At 47.7% G+C, this 22,852-nt stretch overlaps 1 protein-coding gene across 1 annotated transcript in view; it reads right to left on the bottom strand.

Moving 5' to 3' along the window:
• Positions 1-11,903: 11,903 nt before the first annotated feature.
• Positions 11,904-22,852, bottom strand: part of C8H10orf71 (chromosome 8 C10orf71 homolog) — a 29,071-nt gene continuing 18,122 nt past the window's right edge. The window contains exon 3 of the mRNA XM_002820711.4: positions 11,904-17,701. Coding sequence (XP_002820757.4) covers positions 13,250-17,557 — 4,308 coding nt within the window. The 5' untranslated portion in view covers positions 17,558-17,701 and the 3' untranslated portion in view covers positions 11,904-13,249. The remainder of the gene's footprint in view (positions 17,702-22,852) is intronic.

Raw genomic sequence — 22,852 nt, 5'->3', positions numbered from 1 at the left:
GGGAGGCCTAAGGAAGCTTATAATTGTGGTGGAAAACAAAAGGTAAGCAGGCACATCACATGGCGAGAGCAGCAGCAAGAGCGAGTGGGGGAGGAAAGGTGCCACAAACTTAAACAACCAGATCCCATGAGTACTCACTCACACTACTGTGAGGATGGCACCAAGCCATGAGGGATCTGCCCCATGATCCAATCACCTCCCAGCAGGCCTCACTTCCAACACTGGGGATTACAATTTAACATGAGATTTGGAGGGGACATCCAAACTATATCACCAAATCTGGAAAAAATCAACCATTATTTCTTGAATTTTTTTCCTTATCTCTTTCTTCCTCGCTTTGATTCCAATTAAGTGTATATTAAACCCATTGACATTGTCCCACAAGCCACTAATGCTATTAACTTTTTAAAAGTTCTTTTCTATGTGTCTTATTTTATATCGTTTCTCTTGCTATATCTTCTAGTTCACTGGCATTTTCTTCTAATTGTCTAATCTGCTGTTAATTTGATCCAGTATATTCTTCATTTCAGATATTGTAATATTTATCTCCAGAAGTTACATTTGGATTATTTCTTGTATCTTACATTTGTCTCCTTACCATGCTCATGTTTTTCTCTACGTTCTGGAATGTATAGAACATGTTTATTATAGTTGTTTGAATGCCTTTGTCTGGTTGTTTATTATTTCTTTCATTTAGGGTATGTTTCTATAGAGTGAATTCTTTTACCTGATTATGAGTTGTGTTTTTCTGCTTTTTGCATGCCTGGTAATATTTGATTGTCTACTGAAAATTGCTGGATTTTGTTGTATTTTTCTAAATGGAGTCATATTTTGTATGGTGAACAACTAAGTTACTTGAAGTTAGTTGGATCCTTTAGAACATATTTTGATAAATGTTCTATAAACTGTCCAGAAGGATAGCCACTACTCACATGTGTCTTGTGAACACTTTTTATTTAGCTAGTACAACTGAGTAACTAAACTTTGAATTTCATTTAATTTAAAACAGCCACATTTGGCTAGTGGCTACCCTATAGGACACTGCAGATTTCAAGCTTGCTTTCAAGCTTTCTAAAAGGTGGAGCCAGTGAGCTTTTATTCTAAGACTTCTTTAGCTTCATTCCAAAGTGATACCCTTCTGAAGATTCTAGCCAATGACCTGTGTCTTGTGAGGTATTTCCACTCTGATGGGTGGGACGTGAACTATTCCCAGCTTTGTATGAGCCCTGGGGATTATTCTGCATATGCATTACTGGTACTTCACTTCCTAGCAGTTTCTTCTCACATATATGTATAACACTACTAAGCCCAAGACTTGAGAAGACCCCTCTGCACATTTCCAAGGCTTTCCTTCTGGGACGCTTCCTTCTCCCCAGTATTCTGCCCTGCAGATTCTGGCTTTTTGGGTCTCTTCAAACTCTGATCTCTGTGGTTACAAAGACAAACCACCAGGCTCTTGTTGGGTTTCCCCTCCCTGCATCGCAGCCTGAAAATTTCCTTCAGATAATAAGCTGGTAAAATCCTGGGACTCACCTTGTGCTTGTGCCCTCTCTTCAGGATTCCAGTCCTATGCTGCCTATTGCCCAATATATAAAAATTGTTTAGTTTTTTCATGCAGAAGGAAGGGAAGACAGAAGAGACATGCCTTTATGATGTATAGTTCAGTTAGTTTTGGTGGTTAATTTTAGTGACTGGTAAATTCAGCTAAGAGCTTATTCATGGAGTATGATAAAATTATTCATATCCTTTTGATACAAAATTCCCATTAAAAATTGAAAAGGCTTTTGGTGTAAATCAGAATGACCCAATTTTATGGGTCTACTGATGATGATACCTTGAAAGGACACATCTCACCTGGGTTGCTGGAGTCCCTGCCTAAGTGGCAGAGAGGAAAGACTCATACCTAGTAAATCCTCTCTACAGCCATCAACATGGGGCTCAGGTTAACTTAGAAAAACCCTTACCCTTAGCTTCTTAGTCCATTTTGTGCTGCTATAACAAAATACCACAGATTTGATAATTTATAAACAATAGAGTTTATTTGGCTCATAGTTCTGGAGGCTAGGAAGTTCAAGATCAAGGGGCTGCATCTGCTGAGGGCCTTCTTGCAACATCACAGCATAGCAGAAGGCATCACCTGGCTCAGGGGGCATGTATGTAAGAGAGGAAAGGGGGCCACACTCATCCTTTAATCAGGAACCCACTCCTGAGGTAACAGTATTAATCCATTCATGAGGGTAGAGCCCTCATGACCTAATCACCTCCTAAATATCCCACCTTTCAACATAGTTGCATTGGGCAATAAGTTGCCAACACATGGACTTTGGGGGCCATAATCAAACCGTAGCCTTTAGCATCTTCTGCCAAATCCTGGAGGACTGAGACTAGATTCTAATATGATGTGGGCATTTTTTGGAGGGAATTTCTTCCTACCTTCTCCTCGCTTCTGGTGGCTTCTGCCCCACCCCTGTCCCTTGCAGAGTGTGGGAGCTGGGTAGGCCATCCCTGTCAGCAATGATAATATGCTGTAGGAACACAGAGTGGTCTGGGTTCTTTCAACAAATTCATTTAGCTGGGTCAGCTGGTTTAAAGTTTTTGGAGCCTCAAGAACATGCTCAAAGGAAGCTGTTGGAATTTTCTGGGACATTAAAAAACTCTTAGTGGCTAATTTGACTTCCTAAAAGCCACCCGATTTGACCTTTAAAGCCACCTGTTTCAAAAACTCATAGAAAAATTGATTGAGATATGAACATGTAAAGCATCCTTTAGATGCTCTAGAAGTTTTGAAAGCTCCTTTGTGCTTCATAATGTTCAAATTCTACCCACAGATTTAAACATGTATGTGTGGATGTTTTGGGTAGTGATGCTGTTTGCCTTTTGGAGCCATTTTTCCTGTGGTAATATTTATTTCTCCATCTATGAAACTAAAATTAGACAGATTCTTTGGATTGAATGCAAAGAGAAATAAAATAACTATCTTAATTTACCCTCCTGGTCCTGAAGAATAGCACTCCTATTTTTTCTTAGGTGACTTAAAAGTTAAAAGCACATCTGTACTAACTTGGCTTTCCCACTTGGTAAACAAACACAATGAAGACTGTAGTCTGAACCTGAATTATCCCTGTGGTAATAAACACAGAATTCAGGCATATCCACCACTTTCACTTAATACAATTTGCCTAATGTCTTCATCATTTCATCATAACAAAACCAAATAATACTTTAGTTTTAATTAGAGCTTTGGATGTTGTTGTGAGTGCTGGGCAAGACTTTTGGCTTCCTTTTCTTGGCAGGCATGACATTTCTCATCAAAGAACATTAGTTAGATGTAAGCACTTACGTAGGGGTTACATTGCAGGACGCCTGTTCTTGGATACCTGAGATCCCATCTGTGGGGTTCAGTCTAGAAACCACATGGGGGTTTGGGGGAAAGCACTCACTGTGACTTGGAACCAGAGCTCATCTACATGGTGTCCAACAGCTAGTTGGGAAAAGTGAAGAAACACAATCAACATGGCATTGGTTGCTCTTCCAAAAAATTCTTTTTACTGGCTTCAACCCAACAATTTAAAATAAGAAAATAAAAACTCAACATAAGAGTTGAAAGATGTTTACTAGTTGCCTACCTTGTACCTGGCACTGTGTTAGCCTCTGGGGATACAACATGATGTGGATAGGCAAGATTTCTCCCTCCAAAACTGACCATTGCCTGAGTTAGGAAGACAAACAGTTAAATAGGCAATGACAATATGTCCAATGATGGGAGAAGTACACAGTGCTGGTGGACTAAGAAAGTGAGGTGCATGGTTTGGAGTTAGGGCATCAGGGACAGCCTCCTAGAGGGACATGGCATCTAATTAGGGTACTTTAAGGTACATAATAGATATACAAGAGAAGGTTATCTGTTTTGGGTCTCTAGAAATTAGAAAAGACTACAAGGTTAAACTCTGGAGGAATTAGACAAGAGAAGGTTATAAGGTCGGGATCTGTAAGAATTAGACCAGAGAGGGCTGTAAGATTAGGATCTGTAGAAATAAGACATTAAAGACTGTAAGGTTAGGATGTGTAGAAATTAGACAAAAGGAAGCTGTAGGGTTAGGATCCACAGGAGGTAGAAAAGAGAGGGCTATAAAATTAGGATCCTTAGGAAGTAAATAAGAGAAAGAAAGTTGTAAGATTAGGATCCATAGAATTTAGAAAAAAGAAGGCTGTAGGTTAGAATCCAGAGGGAATAGACAAGAGAAGGCTGTATGTTAGAACCTACAAAAAGTGAACGAAAGAAGGCTGTAAGTCATGACCCACAGGAAGTAGTCAAGAGAATGTTGTAGGTCAGGATCCACAGGAAGTAGTCAAGAGAAGGCTGTAGGTCAGGACCTACAGGAAGTAATCAAGAGAAGGCTGTAGGTCAGAACCCACAGGAAGTAGTCAAGAGAAGGCTGTATGTAGGTCAGGACCCAAGGGAAACAGTCAGGAGAAGGCTCTATGTAGGTCAGGACCCACAGGAAGTAGTCAAGGGAATGCTGTAGGTCAGGACCCACAGGAAGTAGTCAAGAGAAGGTTGTAGGTCAGGACCCACAGGAAGTGGACAAGAGGAGGCTGCAGGTCAGGACCCACAGGAAGCAGACAAGAGAAGGCTGTAGGTCAGGACCCACAGGAAGTAGTCAAGAGAAGGCTGTAGGTCAGGACCCACAGGGAGTGGACAAGAGAAGGCTGGAAGAGGGTGAGGTTTCAGGGCCTGTGTGAGGGTAGAGAGGGAAGGGAGACTGGGAGAAAGAGAGGGCTCTGGTTATCTGTGGTTATCTGTTGCTGTGTCATAAGGCACTCCAAAAACCTAGTGGCTTAAAATAAAAATAACAACAATCTTCATTGCTTTTCACAGCTTTGTGAGTCAGGAACCTGGTCTCTGTCAGCCCATGGATGGAGCTGAAACAGTATGGATGAGAATGCCAAACTGGCTGGCCACCTCTCCTTCTGATATGCTTTGAATATATGTCCCCACCCAAATCTCATGTTGCATTTTAATCCTCAGTGTTGGAGGTGGGGCCTGGTGGGAAGTGTTTGGGTCATGGGGGCAGATCCCTCTTGGCTTGGTGTTGTCTTCATGATAGTGAGGTCTTGTGAGATCTGGTCACTTAAATGTGTGTGGCATCTCCCCCTCCACTCTCTCTCTTGCTTCTGCATTTGCCATGTGACGTGCCTGCCCCTGCTTTGCCTTCTGCCATGATTGGAAGCTTCCTTAGATCCCACACCCCGCTGTCCAGAAGCAGAAACCACTATGCTTCCTGTATAGCCTGCAGAACTGTGAGCCAATTAAACCTCTTTTCTTTATAAATGACCCAGCCCCAGGTATTTCTTTATAGCAATGATCACACCTATAATCCCAGCAATTTGGGAGGGTGAAGCAGGCAGATCACTTGAGATCAGGAGTTCAAGACCAGCTTGGCCAACATGGTGAAACTCTGTCTCTACTAAAAATACAAAACTTACCTGGCCATCGTGGCTCCTGCCTGTAGTCCCAGCTACTCGGGAAGCTGAGGCAGAAGAATTGTTTGAACCCAGGAGGCGGAGGTTGCAATAAGCCAAGATTGCACCACTGCACTCCAGTCTGGGCAAAGAATGAGACTCCTTTTCAAAACAAAAACAAAAACGAAAACAGAAAACCGAAAAACCAAAAAACACACACACATAAAACCAGCCTAGTATAACCTCTCGTACATACAGTCCCAGGGTCCCTCCAGACCATCTCTCCATATGGGCCGATGTGGCTTTCCTTATGGTGGAGTGACCTAGGATACACAGACTGCCTCTGTGGCCACTGGGACTTCAGGAGTGTGTATCCCAGAGGACCAGCAGAAGTGGCATGGTGTTTTCTCACCTTTGACGGAGGGGGTCAAAGTTTCTCACCTTCTGAGGCAGGGGGAGTTTAACACAGCCGCAGAAGAAAGGGCATGTGGAAAGGGCTGGAAATGGTCTGTTTGGTCATCTCAGAGAACTGGGAAGCTGAGGTGTAAAGAAGCTGTAGGGACAAGCAGGCGATGAGGCTGGAGAGGTTGGAGACTCCAATGCATGATGACCTTGCACGCTGTGCCCTGGAGCCCAGCTCTATCCTGAGGTGAGCAGGAACATTTTGGTGCTTCCTGGATCAGGAAGGTGCATTAATCAGGACCTCAGGCTACCCTGTGGGAACAGTTGGGAAGGAGGTCATAATAGAAGAGGGAGCAGTGAAGAGATGCCAGCAACAGTCCTGTGAGGGATGATGGTGGGTGCAGATGGATGATGGACTGATAAATACCTGGAGGTATAATTGACAGGTTTGGGGCCTGACTGAATTGGGGGCAAGAGATTGGGAGCAGGTGGGATGGCAACCAGGACTATGGCTTGGACCACCAGGCAGTGTACAATTTCTCTACACTCTCGCCAACACTTGCTATTTTCCATTTTCTTTTTGATAGTAGCCATCCATTGGGTATAAGGTGGTATTTTATTGTGGTTTTGATTTACATTTCCCTAATGATTAGTGATGTGGAGCATTGGTCAAAAGGTTTCAATCAAGAGGTATCTGCCTTTTGGGAAACCAGCACATTGGACAGTGGAGATGTGGTAACTGTGTGTGGGTCAGAACAGATGGGGACGCCCACTGAGATCAACTTGCCCTCTGCATGGAGATGTAGTAACTGTGTGTGAGTCAGGACAGATGGGGGGTGGGGGCACTGCAATCGCCTTGCCCTGTGCAGGGGTCACTCCTCACACAAGTACATGAGGACTACAAGTGCAAGAAAGCAGCAACGAGGTCTTCACTTCTGTCAGCACTGGCTGGCAGTCTCTGCTAGAAGCCAACTGTTCGATTAACTATTGACTTGGCCTGCTGACTCTTTCAGGCTACATCAGTGAGGAGGAATGGGCTGGTGAAAGCACGGGAATGCCGAAGGAGACCGACGACATATATGGCCTTTGTAAATGGGAAAGAGGACCACATGAGCCAAAAGTTTCCAAATTCGGAGGAAAACAGAAGAATGATCACGAATGACAGGAAGGCAAGTGCTGACAATGTTCTCATGAAGGGGCCTAAGGGAGGGCTCTAAAGCTCAGGAAGGATGGCCACAAGTGATAGGAGTTGAGGCTGGGACCCAGGAGCAGGAGTGATACCAGACAAGGACCCAGGGAAATGGCATCCATGTGACAGTGCCTGGAGCTAGCTGAGGCTCGAGAAAAATTCTGAGACAGTGCAAAGACTTAAAAACTAAACCACAGTTTGGCAAATGATGAGCACAAGAAGGTTAACTCCCTGTTTGGGGATGGTGGTCGGTGGAGCACCTTCATCCTCGGACATCTACTTGCATTGGTCAGAGCCCCAGGCTTCACCCAGTTTAAAGTGTTACCCTAAAGTGTGGTGCATCGACATGCTGAATACTTTGAACTGAAGAAGCAGCCCCAGAACCAAGGTCCCTCTGACCTTCTCTAGACCCTGTCCCACACCTCTTTGCCTCTCCCGAAGGGCAAGGAGGGGCTTTCTTGACTAAGGGAAGTTCCTCCAGAAAGAATGCAATTGTCTTGAACTCCCCTCCCTAGCTTGTCAAACAGAGATGAACTTACAGGAAAGAAGGCTTGGAAAGAAGACTGGAGTGGATACCACACCCAGGACCCAGGGGAACTTTGCTCTAGGCCATTGTCTGTTCTTTGGGCCCATTTATCTTCCCTAAAAAGTCATTTACTCTTCCTCAGAATTGCAACCCCCAACTCCCTCTCCTCTACGAAGAAGATATTTAAGTTTCAACCATCTGGTTCTTCTTAGAGATGCACACTTTGTGCAACTCCCCTGGGCTTACATGTTAATAAATTTGTAGGCCTTTTCTCTGGTTAATCTGTCTATTGTCAGTTTATCTCAGCAGATTCAATTATGGAACCTTCAGAGGGAAAGTTTGAACTTTCCTTCAAAGGGAAGTCTTTATTTCTAACAATGCCCCTCCTCCCTTCTGTGGAAGAGTAGCCTCCTGATAGAGCTTTGGGGCACACCTGGAGGAGGAAATGAAGGTGTGGCAGCAGGAAACAGGCCAGGTGGCTCTGGGCAGGGCTGGAGGCTGCACTGGCTGGCCCTCGAGGGCTGTCATGCCTTTCCCCGTTCACCGCTTCCACATGGAGAAAGTAGTGCCTCTGAGTTCTTCTTGCCCCAGGTCCTACCTCCACATAACCTTCCACAGGAGGGTGTCCCCTGAGCAGAACTCTGGGCCTGGCAGTGCCTGGCCAGTATGTGGGGCCCAGAGGTGGAACTCTGCTCTGGAGTGGCATTTGTGAGACTGGTTGAACCAGAAACTCCTGGGAACTTGCACCTCTACAGTGACTCTTTCCCATACTTGGAGAATCTGATGAGGTGAATTGGAAATAGGGCTGGGATGAATAACAAGTGTTAACAAGTGCACAGATGATTCTGAGGCCCAGGCAGGCTGGAGCATTCTGCTAGAAGCCAGCAGCTAAGGGAGGAGCCCACCCATCCACCTGGTGGAAGGGAAGAGCCCTCTGCTCGGGCGGCTCTGTGAGGTGACACTGAGGAAGCCTAAACAAGATTCTGGTGGTGACAAGCTCGGGGATGTGGTTCCGAGTTTGCTCCACTCACTTTGGACTTCACATCTGAATGATTTGGAAGACCTGTACAAACAGGTGTGTTCAACTTCATGCATGGTGTATCTGGGCCAAAATGTTTCCTACATGCACAGAGTTCAGGTTTTGCCACAGAGCTCCCCTTTTGTATGCAAATGTTTTCCATCGTGTGCCTATGGCCACCCCTTGTTGAGACCTTGCATCCTTGCCGGTGGCATACTGGAGCCCCAAAATTAGCCTGGGGTCCCAAAAGATAGTTAGGTCCCTTCTAATACCTGAATCCATCCTTGTCTTAGGAAAGGGGTCATCAGCTTCCATTGTACATTTCCACTGGCAGGGAGCTCAGCTATCCCTAGCAGTTGACGTAATGTCAAGACGATGCTAGTGGCTGGATGTGGTGGCTCATGCCTGTAATCCCAGCACTTAGGGTGGCCAATGTGGGCGGATCACTTGAGGTCAGGAGTTCGAGACCAGCCTGGCAACACGGCAAAACCTCGTCACTACTAGAAATACAAAAATTAGCTGGGTGCGGTAGTGCACACCTGTAATCTCAACTACTCAGGAAGCTGAGGCAGGAGAATTGCTTGAATCCAGGAGGCAGAGGTTGCAGTGAGCTGAGATCGAGCCACTGCACTTCAGCCTGGGCAACAGAGTGAGACTCTGTCTCAAATAAAAAAAAAAAAAAGATGATGCTCGTCCTCAGAGATGCCTTTCTCACATTGAGTGTCAATCAGCTCCATGAAACTCCCCCACCTAGATGTGCTGCTCTCTTCGTTTGCACAAGACATTGCTGTGGAGACATGAAGACATCCAATGCACCTCCCCAAAATTTATACAGGCTAAGCAGAGGCTGACAGCACCTAGAATTCAATGCACAAATGGATCAACCACCCAGGGAAGCTTGTGAAGATGGCGATAGGGATTCTGGACTTCTCACAAGCCCCTGGTGATGTGGAGGCTGCTGCTCCAGGGATCACACTTATGAAGTACTGGTTGAGTATTAAAGAGTCCACCTAGAAGTAAGAGGGGCCCAAGCCCCTGGCATGGCCCCTCATTTAGTGGCTCTGTGACCGTGGGCAGTTACATCCCATCCTGGCACCTTTGTTTCCTTTACAATAAAATGAGGCTAATGAGGGCCTCTCTCAAGGGTTTGCTGGGAGGACCAAGTCCAGGCTCAAGCTCCCCACTCATGGGCCAGCGCATGGTACATGCTTGACAATGTGAGCCCTTGGTCATGTTTAGCTGAACAACCCGGGACCTTCAACTGTTTCCTGGAGGTACTCCACCCCCATGTCCTCTCCCCAGGAGACATTTAGAGGGGTCATACTCATAGAAAAGGGCCAGGGTACTACACAGTTGATGCAGACAAATCTGTAATTTCCACAAACAACATGTTCTCATAAATCTCACCACTGTCCTACTAAACACAATGGCAGAAATAGTGGTTTTGCTGGGCAACCCCTGTGAGTGAAATATCAATTCAGAAGCTGAAGGACATATCAACCAAGGTGTATCCTGTGAGGCTACACTGGTTCAGCTTTTGTGCTGATTAGAAATGCTGATGAACAATTAGCTAAATTAATACACTTTGATATGGCAAGACAAATCTATTAGTATTTAATCAATGTCATCTTTGATAGATTAAAGCTGGGGAAATTCTGAATTTTTTCATAAATTAATGGACAGCTTTGTGTTTCTTGACTTGGCTCAGGTGCCAACCCCTGAAGCCAGAGCAAGTTAGGTGTTCCTCAGAGAAACCTATTAAATTACGTAACATGTGGGATTGTAATTGTCTTTCTTCTCTGTTAGATTTTAACTCCTTGAGTGCAGAGACCAGATCTTATTGTCATGGTACCATCAGCGCCCATCGAAGTGCCTGGCACAGTGCAAATGTTTGTAAAAGGGAGGGAGGAAAGAAGAAAAGAAGAGAGAGAAGGAGAGAGGGAGGGAAACAAGGAAGGGAGAAAGAGAAGGAGGGAGTGAGGAAGGAAGGAGGCATACATGACCTCCCTCAGGAGCAAATGGAAAGAGGAAAACATCACTGGCTAGTGAGTTGGGCTTCAGTGGATGGAGATTCTCTGCTTGTGTTCCCTGGAGGCATTATCTGCTTCAGGAATACAGGCCCATTGCTGTAAGGGAGTGAGGCGTCCTTCTAGCTGACTTGCTGGGACCAAGTCTTTATGTGTTCAGTTCTACCCACAGCCCTGCCAATATCGGTTCTAAGGAAGAAGATTGCTTCCCCAAAATAAGTTCCCCAAAATAATATTTTCTCCTGTGGGGACATAGTTACTATAACCGTGGTTCTTATTGAACAGAAGGACTCTTCCTTTGTTAGACAATTCTTTTCCTCGGGCCCTGAGAATTGCAAAATGAGATATTCCTTCTCATGTTTTAGTGAGAGGAAAACAAAATGGAGAGGATGCTTGAGGTGATTTGGAGGCAGGCCAAAATGCAACTTTGTTCTTGTCGCTTGCACCCAGTGAGCGACTCATGGGAACAAGATTTTGGGATAGTGATCTGCCTGCACTCCTGGCTGGTTGCCTGGCTGGCAACAGGTGTGGCCAAATTGAATGGCATTGGTTGGGGGGAAAGGAGGGGGCGTTGTGTAGTATTTTCACAATGAAAATCAGGTGTGGCTGCACTTGTTGGGAAAACAAAAAGATATAAAATCTTGAATCCAAATCAAAGCCCCTGTATTTGTGTGAATCTGGGACTTGGTTTACTGAAAGCCTCCCCATCCTCCCAGTGTGGAAATGGCGCCTTTGCCAACAGGACAAGGACGATGCATCTTGCATAGTCCCCTGGGCCCTGGGCAGCATAGTCCTGGCAGCTGCTGAGGTTTCTAAACAAAGAGGGAGGCACGTTTTGCCCCTGTGTTTCCAGTAGAACAAGAATTAAGAGGCTTCTATAGAAGCCATGGCGTGGAAACCTATCAGTACCCTGGGTGCTGGTTTCCTTCCTAGCTGGCTGCCTGCAAGAGGGCGCCTGCTGTGAAGATCGAGCAAGGACCCCTCCCCAACCGTGGAAATACAGGAAAATCTTGACTTCCTTCAACTGAAATTCCAGGCACCTAGCTAGCCCTGAGAAGCCAATGAGCAACTTGATAAGCAGGAAGGTAATAGTAACCTAAAACAACAGCTAAGGAAGCCAGAGTCCTGGGGTGCTTGGTTCCCTCTGGAAATTAAAGAGAACATCTGAACTTCTGACTCCGAGTTGTTTTTCAGAAACCCAGACCCCCACCAAACGGATCCACTGGCACAGAGACCTCAGAGAAGAGGGAGCTGAGGACTGAACTCTGAGCACGGCTCTTTGTTCTAAATTTCTTCCTGGGAGGCCTGGGGGAAGTCCCACCCACAAGCCAGAGCTAACATTCCTTTCTGCTAACCCAAATTTTAAAACAAAGCTTCTCTTTCTCAACTAATTGCAATTCAGAAAATGTTTGACTCCACCCTATGACCCGTAAGTCCCTGGTTCAAGATATCCTGCCTTTTTAGGCCAAACCAATGTGTACCCTCCATGTGTTGATTTACAATTTCACCTGTAACTTCAGCTTTCCTGAACATTTCCCTTGCCATTAAAAATCCATGCTTGCAAGCCACGGGCGAGGTCGGGTTTTAAGCGTGAGCTGCCTAATTCTCCTTGCTTGGTGCCCTGCAAATAAACACCCTCCTTTCTCCCAATGCAAACCTCAGTGTGGATTTTGGCTTTACTGTGCTGGGCCAGTGGACACGTTTCATTAGGTAAAACTCTCAAACTCTTCAGTTAATCCTGACACTTCCCCCAAATCCCCAAAGGTCAGGAACTGACGGGGGGTGAGGGTGTGAACACACTTTCTTTTTGAGTGGAGGGCACAGGTACTGGTCACTAAATCAGGGCAGTCAGGACCCACTGGAGGGCCTGGCCCTGCGAAGGCATGGACAGGTGTTGAAGGGACAAGGTGGGACGCCAGACTGTGGTAGACAGGGAGGTGGCTCTGTCAGCTCTAACCCCCACTGCCCACAGAAGGAAGACAGGAGTCCAGGGACAGAACCGTATCTGCAAACCTGTTTCACTTTTTAAAAAGTGGGCCGTTTCTTGATCAGAAAATAGCTTTCGGAGGCAAGTTTCTCCCTGTGAAGGAAACCCATTCTATGCAAATGATCATTTCTGCAAAATTGCCCTGGGCTGGTCCTTAGCTAGTCTGCCTGAGTTGACCTGAATGCCTGCTGGGTCTGAGCTGGGGGCCTCAGGGGTTTGCTCATCAAGGAGCCTACAAGTGAGTGGGTGGGTGTGGGTGCAGAGGGACCCTTGGGACCAGGCGGTGCCCTTGCCACACCCACCTGGTTGGCAGGGCCAGGAAAGAGCAGGGCAGGCCAGGAGAGGGAGGAAGGGAGGGAGGGAGAAGGGCTGGAGTAGAGTGCACCTGGCAGGGAGGGGACCCCGCCAAGCAAGCAGCGCCCCTCCATCAGAAGAGAGCCAGGGAGCCCTTTGGGTGAGGTCGTCTTAGGATCCCTACTGCCTTCTGGACTTTACGGATCTAAAAAGGCTAAGTATGTGTTGACGATCTTGTGTGTGTATGTGTGTGTGTGTGGGTGTGTGTGTGTTGCTTGTTCTGGGGGAGGGGGAAGTAAGCTCCTCTGGGTTCATCTGGGGGTGGGGGACAGCCTGAAGTAACTCAAGAAATGCCTTCTGTGGCAAAGTCCTCTAGGTCGTCAGTGGAGATGATGCCCAGGCCTGGAGCTTCTGCACCCTCCTCTCCTGGGCTCTGGGGAGGACCATGAGGGCGCTGGCCTGCAGAGTGCGGGGTGCAGTCACCGTGAGGCCCTGGGTCCAGCTGCAGTCCAGACTCGTGGACACTTTGGGGCCTGGCGCGGGCCGCGGAGGCACGAGGGCCGTGCCTGAGGAAGGTGGGCGCGGAGAGCTGAGAGGAGCAGCGCAGCGGCATCAAGGCCGTCACGGGCACAGGCTGGAAGCCGGGGTACAGCACATAGGGAGCGGCCAGGGTGTCCGGTGGGGGCGGCTCTGGGGAGGCCCCCTCGGAGGACGGGATGGAGACCTTGACATACTTGCCCGTCTCTGGGTCGTAGAAGGTCTTGATTTTCACCTGTAGTGGCAAGTCGAAGACAAAGTACTCCCCGGACTGTGGATCCTGGAGGACCTTCTGGGTGGCGGGGTACGCGGACGGGGGTGTGAGGGACTGGGGGCCCCCGGGCCGCCTCCCGACAGGCTCCGAGAAGCCGGTCACGGAGTGGCGGTGCACGGGAGGGGGCAGGGAACGGACCACGGGGAAACTGTGTCGGAGCCTCTCTCTGGGGCACAGTGGCCTTTGCTGTGTCTGCTCCAAGTCCTCCGGGCAGGGCTTTCCCTCCTGTGACTCGCCATGCTTCTCCTGAGCCTGATCGGTCTTCCTCCTCTTACTTGCCAGCTTCTTTGCCCGCCGCAGGGCTTTCTCTGTTTTGGGTGGGACTGCAGGTGGCTTGCTTGCTGTCCTCTCTAGCTGTGCAGGAAGCTCAAGTCTCCCAGGGGTGCCTGCTGGGCTGTTGGCCACATCCAGCAATGAACCTCTTGGAGAGAGGGTCCGGAGGTCTTCTGCCGACAGCTCAAGTAGGGGGTCAGAGCCGCCCTCCCACACGAGGGCGTGGGTCAGGTCCTCCCTCCGGGTGACCCTGGCAAGACTGGAGCTGGCCCAGGGGCTGGCTTGGGGAGGCTCCTCGCGCAGCAGCTCTGATCCTCTGGGGGCCTGGGAAACCTCCTCCCAAATGTTGCTGGCAGCAGGGGAGCAGGCACTGCTCTCCCCCGGGGAGCTGGGGTTGGGGGAATTCGCGGTCTCACTGGGGACCAGTCTTCTGCCAGGGGGCCCTGCTCTGGATGTGGACAAAAAGTGACTCTTGAAACCTGGTGTCTGCTCTTCCCAACAGGTTTCAGGCTGCCATGGGGGTGGCTGGTCTTCTATGTCGCCCTCGGGTAAAGCAATGGTGGGGATGTGCCATGGGGCTGCCAGCTTCCCTGGGTCTGCAGAACCGCTCTTGCAATTGCTTGCCACAAGGCCATGTGCAGCATCTGGTGGTGGCTTCACCCTGTCCCCCCCTCCCACCAGAGGCATAGATGGGAAATTCCCCTTTGGGGCTGGCTGAGAGGACTCCATCCTGGCCATGCTCGACCCCTGCCCAGGGTCCTCCATGACCTCGCTGGCCATGCACTTCACACGTGTGCCCCGTGTGTTAGTGGGTGTTGATGTACCAAGAATGTCCTGGTTTTCGGGGGCACAAAAACCAGGATCCTCACCCCATTCTTGCCTTGGCAATTCATCCTCTTTGCGGCCACTGCTGAGGGAGTCCTCCAAGGACATGGTCCTCAGGAGAGGCAGCATGATAGGTTTAATTACGGGGGTGGCTCTGAGGGTGTTGTCTTTAATCGTAAACAGCATGTGCCTGTTTGAAGCAGAAGATGGTGAGGAAGTAAGGTCTTTGGCCTGTGAAAAGGTCATACCCTTATGGTCCCCAATCCGAGAGCCTCTGAAATTAGCTTCCTCTGCTGATGCCTTCCTGGTTCTTCCTCCAGACACACTTTTCCCTTCTCTTTGCAATGCTTCCCCCTGGCTGCGGTCTTCCAGGCATGCGTGCCCATTGCTTAAGGCACAGTACTGCGGCTCATCCTTCCCCATCACGTTCTCCTTCTCATCCTTCTGACTGTCACCTGCACTCATGTCCTTCCTCCTGTCTTCTCGCTGGTTCTCAGTAAGCCACATCTTCTGCTGATCATCAAATGAGGCAAAGGATTGATCTGAAGAGCTGGTGCTGAATTTGGCCTTACCTTTGAGGCTTGGCATAAAATCGGATTGGCTGTCACTGTAAAACACATCTTCCTCCTCAGGAGAGAGGGGCCCTGGGGAGAATTTCTGGTTCAAATGTGTGTTCTGAAGTCCTGCCTCCCTCTCAGGTTCTGTCTCTTGGGACACAGATCTGGAGAGCCCATTCTCTAGCTGGTGGGTCTTCATTTTCTCTGTAGCCTCTCCAGGCTCAGGATCCCTATTGCAAAGCCTCAGGGAGAGGTGTTTCCTGGGGCGGTGTTCCCTGGAGTCTGGACAGCAGCCAGATCCGGCAGGACCCATCTCCAACTCTCCTTCCACCTCCTTGTTCTCATAACTGCTTCTCTCAGCAGCCTCCCCATTGACATAGAAGGGGGCTTTGGCGATGGTCGGAGCTGTGCTAAGAGTTAGACAGCTGTCTGCAGAGGGCTCACTGGGGTCAGCTGTAGGGTCCTTCTGGGGATTGATGTGTGATGCAGTGGGGTCATCAGCGGGTCTCTCCTTAGAAAGCTCATTTGGAGGGCTTTCCTCAAGCCCATTGGGGAGGATGACACCGTTGCTCACAGATTCTTGCTTTCCATCAACCTTACCTCTAGTTTTCTCATCAAGCCCTTTCAAGAGAGGTGAGGAACTGTATGTGCTCTTAACACGCTTCCGCACGTCCTTGAGGTTGAACAGCAGGCTAGGGGCTTTGGACTTGTAGCTGTCTCGAGACTGACATTCACTGGGCTCCTTCTCTTGGTATCCGTTTAGCTGTCCTGGGGGTGATGGGGTTCCCTCTGCCGGTTGGCTCTCTGCTGAATCCAGGGCGTGCTTGTTGGGTATGATGGGGGTCAGGAGCTTACTGATGTTAAAGGGGGGATCATAATGTTCATTGGGTTCCACAGGAAGGTCAAGAGCATCATTTTCTGAAAACTGTCCCTGGGGGTTGTGTTTTGTATACAAAGGTTGGCCTCTCCTGTTGGTCTGTGTCTTTTCTTCTGAAGTATCTTGTAGACTTTCTTTCCCTTTTTTGCCAGTCTTTGGCTTCCTCCATGGGGGCTGGGCTGGCTTCTCTTGAGAATCAGGCTGTGAGCTGGGAGCTTTTCCTTCCACAGCAAATACCTGGGCTCCTGGATCCCTGCATCCCCAGGGTACAGATGTGGACAGAGCCCCTGCTGCAAGTCTGTTCTCTTCCTGACTGCAGCTGGCCTGGACCTGGCAGGGAGAGACTGTGCACTCAGGAGGACAGGGTTCTCTTAGCAAGGTTGTGTCCCCATAGTGCTTGGGAGCTTTGCTTTCTGGGACGGTTCCAGCTGTGTCCTTTCTCTCCAGCAGCTTTGGTTGGTGGGCATTCCATGACTTGAAAGCACTATTTTCACTGTGCAGAAAGGTGCCTTTGCCTCTCCCAGGCTCACCTGTGGCTGGCTTGTGGTGTGGAGAGGGGAACTTTGACTCAGATGAGGTGGCTGTGTCATTGGCTGCTGGGAGGAAGCTGCTGGAGCCGTGACAGGCCATTTCTGGATTCTTGGAGGACTCCTGTTCTCCGTGCTTCCTGCCTGGCTGGTGGCTGTTCTGATGGGTGTTGGAAACTTCAGCGGGCACCCTCCTGACTGTCAGAAAGGCAGAATCGAAGCAGAAGTTGACACTGTTTTCTGGAAGAGGAGCGAATTTGGGGGGATTTTTCAGAGCCGGAGGCTTGCTGGCAGTGGGCCTGCTCTCACAACGTTGGCTCTCGGTCCTGTCGAAAGATTTAATTAGTGTTGATACTTTGGAGACAGGCTTGTTGCTGCTCCTTAGGCCGGAAACTGGCACCTCCAGTCTCCTCTGGGCTGGCGTTGGTGGGGGGCTGGTTTTGGGGTACTTTTCCTCTCCCTGAACGTACTTGGGTAGCTGTTGGAAGGTGGCCGCCCAGCCCGAATGTTCCGTGCCCTGTGACGGTAACTGGCTCCAAATGCCACTTTTCCTCTGGGTGTGGCTTACTGTTCTCTGGCGAAGAGTCCCAAACACCTGTCGGGTGATATCCGGGGACACGGCCAGGTAGGAGTCATGGAAGGATGTGTCCTCGGAGATGCACAAACTCCGGAATGCCCGGTCTGTTAGGCTGCTCACCTCCCTGTCTGCATCATCCAACACGCTGCCGATGCTGGAGGAGTCGCTGAACCCGTCTGTGCACTTCTTGTTTCCCTGCATCATCTGTTGGCTCCAAGAAAGCTGTCCTCGTCAGCCGGCAGGTGTCTCTGGTGATGATTCTGTCAAGGTTAGGTGTTTCCCTCTTCCCCAAAACTAGAGCCTCTCATTGACCAGATGCAATTGCAAAGTGGGGATTTTTTTTTTTCTCTGCAAAAGAAAAAGGTGCAGGGTGTGAACAAAGTATATGGCTCTACGCAAGAATATGTGCTGGTCCAGGTGAAAAATGGTGCCTGTGAGGGTTAATTTTATGTGTCAAGCTTGGCAAGCTTGCTATATGTCTAGACTGTAGACCGGTCTAGCTGTTTCTGTGAAGGTATTTTTTAGATGTGATTAACACTAAAATCAGTAGACTTTAAGTAAAGCAGTTTATCTTCTATAAGGCAGGTGGCCCTCATTTAATTAGTTGAAGGCCCTAAGAGTAAAAAGACTGAGTTGACAAGCAACACAACAAAAATAGACAAGTGGGATTATATCAATTCAAAAGCTTCTGCACAGCAAGGGAAACAATCACAAAAATGAAAAGGTATTCTACGGAATGGAAGAAAATGTTTTCAAACTGCGTATCTGATAAAGGGTTAATATTCCAAAATACATGAGAAACTCCTACAACTGAATAACAAACAAAACAAAATGAAACAAAACCCCAAACCCACTGATTTAAAAATAGGTAGAGAAACTGAACAGATATTTCTCCAAAGAAGACATAGAAATGGCAAGCAGGTATATAAAAAGGGGCTCACCATCACTAACCATCAGGGAAATGCAGATCAAAGCCACAATGACATATCACATCATGCCTGTTAGGATGGCTATTATCAAAGAAAGAAAAGATGACAAGTGTTGGTAAGGATGTGGAGAAAAGGGGACCCCTGTACACTGTTGGTGGAAATGTAAATTGATGTAGTCACTTTGGAAAACAGTATAAAGATTCCTCAAAAAATTAGAACTAGAACTACTATATGATCCAACATTCCCATATCTGGGTACAGGCCCAAAGGAAATGAAATTAGGATCTTAAAGTATCTGCACCCACATGTTCATTACTCACAGTGGCCAAGACAGAGAAAGCGAACAAAATTTCCATTGATGGATGAATGGATAAAGAAAATGTGGTATATGCATACAATGGAATTATTCAACCTTAAAAAAGCAGAAAATTTTTAAATTTGTGATAACATGGGTGAACATGGAGGACATTTTGTTAAGAGAAACAACCCAGTCGCAGAAAGACAAACACTGCATAATGTCACTTACATGAGGAATCTTAGGCAGTCAAACTCATAGAAGCAGAGTAGAGTGGGGGTTGTCAGAGGCTGGGGAGCAGGGAAGGGGGGAGTTATTTGTCAAAGGACATAACGTTTCAGTTATGCAGGATGAATTAGTTCTGGAGATCTGATGTACAGCAGGTGTCTGTAGTTAACAATACTGTGTTATGTGCTTGAAATTTGTTGAGGATAGATATTATGTTAAATGCTCTTATCACACATACACAAATAATAAATAAAAAGGGTGGGAGGAAACGTTTGGAGGTGATGGATAGGTTTATGCATGGATTGTGGTGATGGCTTCACGGGGTGCATACTTATCTCCAAACTCATCAAACTGTACACATTAAATATGTATAGCTTTTTGTATGCCAATCATACCTCAATAAAATGGCTTAAAAAAAGACAGTCCCTTGAGGAAGAGGAACTTCTGCCTTTGGATCATCTTTGGATTGGAGCTGTGTCATCAACTCTTCCTGGGTCTCCAGCTATTCCCATTTTGGACTTGCCAGCCTTCACAATCACTCCAGCCAGTTCCTTAAAATAAATCACTCCCTCTCTATAGCCACATATCCTATTGGTTCTGATCTTCTGCAGAATAAGACCCATACAGTGCCGGAAGTTCAGTGGTGTTTTTGCAGAGTCCTTCTCTGACATTCCATGGGTGTTCCCTCCTTGCTCATCTCTCTCACTGTGCATGGTACCAAGCACGATCAAAGATTAAGTTTACATCTTTGTGGCCTATCCCATGATTAGACTGTCAGCGCCAGGCATGTGGGGACTGCTGGGTTGTCTGTTTGCCAATTGCCCCTCATCCCAGAACCACCCTAAGAGGATATGATCTCCAGAGTCTGCATCACCTGGGCCCCTTACCTCTGGGACCAGCCCGTGGGGATGGCCAGTAGAGGTGCTGGCAGGAGCCTGGAGGGAGGGGAAGCCAGTGTCCCTGGCATTTCTCCACCCCTCCTGCCTTGTGACATGTGGACCACAGTCCTCTAAAGCTATGGCCCCTCCCCCAGTCTCTGGGCTCTGGCGACATGCCCCTTGTGCCCAACTCTACATCCCTGGGGTCTCCCTAATTCTCTGTTACCTCTGTTATAGCCCTTTCCTTTTTTTTTTTTTTTTTAAGTGGCAAAATACACATAATATAAACATTTCATTTGAATTAATTTTTAGATACAGCTCAGTAGTGTTAAGTATATTCGTATGATCATGCAATCAATCTCCAGGACTCTTTCATCTTTCAAAACTGAAACTCTTTACCCATTAAGCAACAACTTCCCATTTCCCCTCCCTGCTGGAAGCCACCATTTGACTTTTTGTCTTTATGAATTTGATGACTCCTGGAAGCTCATAAAAGTGCATTCATACAGTATTTATCTTTCTGTGACTGGCTTAATTCTCTTAGCATAATGTCCTTGAGGTTTATCTGTGTTGTAGCGTGTGCCAGAATTTCATTTTCAAGGCTGAATAATATTCCACTATATATGTGTGTGTGTGATATACATATATATACACACACACATATGTATGTGTATATATATATATATATATATATAGTGTTTGTGTGTGTGTACATATATATACCACATTTTGCTTATCCATTCCTCCATTAATGAACACTTGGGTTGCTTCCAAATTTTGGCTATTGTGATTAATGTTGCTACAAATGTAGGTGTGCAAATATCTCTCAAAGACCCTGCTTTCAATTCTTTTGGGTATAACCCCAGAAGTGGAATTGCTGGATTATATGGTTGTTCTATTTTTAAATTTTTAAGGAACTTCTAGACTGTTTTCCATAGTGGCTGCACCAATTTTCATTTCAACCAAGAGTGTGCAAGTGTTCCAGTTTCTCCACATCCTCGCAACACTTGTTATTTTCTGCTTTTTTTCTTTCTTTTTGATAGTACCCATCCTGGTGGGTACATGGTGCTACATGGCATTCTCTTGTGGATCCTGTCTGAGGATGCTGCTTCCTTCTGGAATACTTACGGCTTCCCCTGGGACACACACCTCCCATTGCCTAGACCATTGCCTGGCCTGGGGGAGGGGATAAGAGAATGGGTACATAAAAAGTTACATAAAATAGCAAGTATTGACCCCAGAGTGGATGCAAGTGAGGGGTGTCTAGAAGAGTGGACATCTGGCAGGGTGCTGTTAAGTGTTCAGCTGGCAGATAAAACACTGCCAGAGAACTCCTATTCACAGCAGCAGAGCTGAGCAGGCTATGCTCTGCCCTCCTTGCTTGGCTGGCCTTAGTCACTGCCAGCGCTCCAGGGGATGGATGGTGAAGGCACTCCCATCAGGGAGGCCTGGCCACATGTCAGAAGCCCCAGATCCTGCCTGGCTCTACATCCCCTTGCTGAGTGACCATGGGCTGGCCACCAGCAGCCTCAGTGCATCTCTCTCATCTGTATCTGTGCTGTGAGATTGCAACCATTCTTTGTAGAGTGGGGATCATGTGGCCTCACTGCAAGGTTCCAGGAGGTTAGGGGTAGCATCCTGGCATAGGCTCAAAGCTGCTGGGCTGTCAGTAATATTTGTCTTTCATCCTGGAGGCCAGGCTTCATTGGGGTCTGTTGTTTCCATCTCTTGACCACAACACTCTGGTGAGTTAGCAATGCTGATTCATCGGCAGACTGACTGGTTTCTGTGAAAGACAGAACTAAGCTGGAGAAAGGATGGGACCTGAGTTCTAGTGGACTGAATGAGCTGATGAGTAGCTACTGACCTGCTCTGGGAAGGCCTCTCTGCACATGCTCCTCAGCCCTACCTTGAAAGGCAGGCTGCTGGCTCCCTGGAAAGTACACACTCATGACAGCATATGCTTTTTAGAAGGCTGCATACAAGGGGAGAGCATCAGCCCACGTGATGGGTGGGAGAGACCCTGAGGGCTGGCCAAGCCCACGCTTTCCCCAGTAGAAGACACACGCTTTGGTCTTCAGACTCCCATGCAACTAGCATGGCCAGAGGACATGGCTGTGGTCACAGGGATGGAAGCAGCCAGCAGTCTGTGAAAGTTTCTGCCTTTCCAACCAAAGGAGCAATTCCTGTTGTCTCCGCTCTGTCAGTGCTCTTCTTCCTGCCTTGAATGCAGACAAGAAGCCAGAAACTGCTTGATTTCTTTGCTGGGGCTGCCGTAACAAATGATGGCTCAAACATCGAAAATGTATTGCCGCACAGTTCTGGAGGCTGGAAGTCCGAAATTGAGGTGTCGCAGGGTTGGTTCCTTTTGAGGGCTATAAGGAAGAATCGATCCTAGCCTTTCTCATTGGCTTGAGGACACCCGTCTTCTCCCTGTGTCTTCACATCATCTTCCCTCTATGCTTGTCTCTCTGTCCACATTTTTCCTTTTTAAAACTTTTTAAAATTTCCAATTATTAAAAAATTTTTTTTCATTCTGTCACCCAGGCTGGAGTGTAGTGGCGTAATCATAGCTTACTGCAGCCTCAACCTTTTGGACTCAAGTGATCTTCCCACCTTGGCCTACCAAGTAGCTGGGATTACAGGTGCATTACACCATACCTGGTTAATTTTTCTATTTTTTGTATAAATGGGGTTTCACCATGTTGCTCTGGCTTGTCTTGAACTCCCAGGATCAAGTAATCTGCCCACCTTGGCCTCCCAAAGTGTTGGGATTATAGTCATAAGCCACTGCACTTTGCCCATATTTTCCCTTTTCATAAGGACACCAGTCATACTGGATTAGGGCCCACCTTAATAACCTCGTCTTTAAGTACAATATGTCTGTAACAGCCTTATTTCCAAAAGGTCATACTCTGAGGTAATGAGAGTTATGATTTTTTTTAGGGGGTGCATGATTCAACCATAATATTGAATTCACTTTGCAGCCCTGAGAGACAAGCAATGGCCACTGAAGGCCGATCTGCAGAGGATGGCAGTGTGGACAGGTGAGGAGCTCAGGTCCTGGCCAGCACTGCCAAGCCATGAGCCCGTGGCTGCACCATCCCACTTGAATTCATGTTATTGAGGCTGGTGTGGGGTTTGATGGAAGCTGAGTGGCTTTGACCAC

The sequence above is a fragment of the Pongo abelii genome, chromosome 8, assembly GCF_028885655.2.
Source record: "Pongo abelii isolate AG06213 chromosome 8, NHGRI_mPonAbe1-v2.0_pri, whole genome shotgun sequence".
NCBI lineage: Eukaryota > Metazoa > Chordata > Mammalia > Primates > Hominidae > Pongo > Pongo abelii.
The sequence above is the reverse complement of the archived record's forward strand: the minus strand, read 5'-3'. Positions and strand labels throughout refer to the sequence as shown.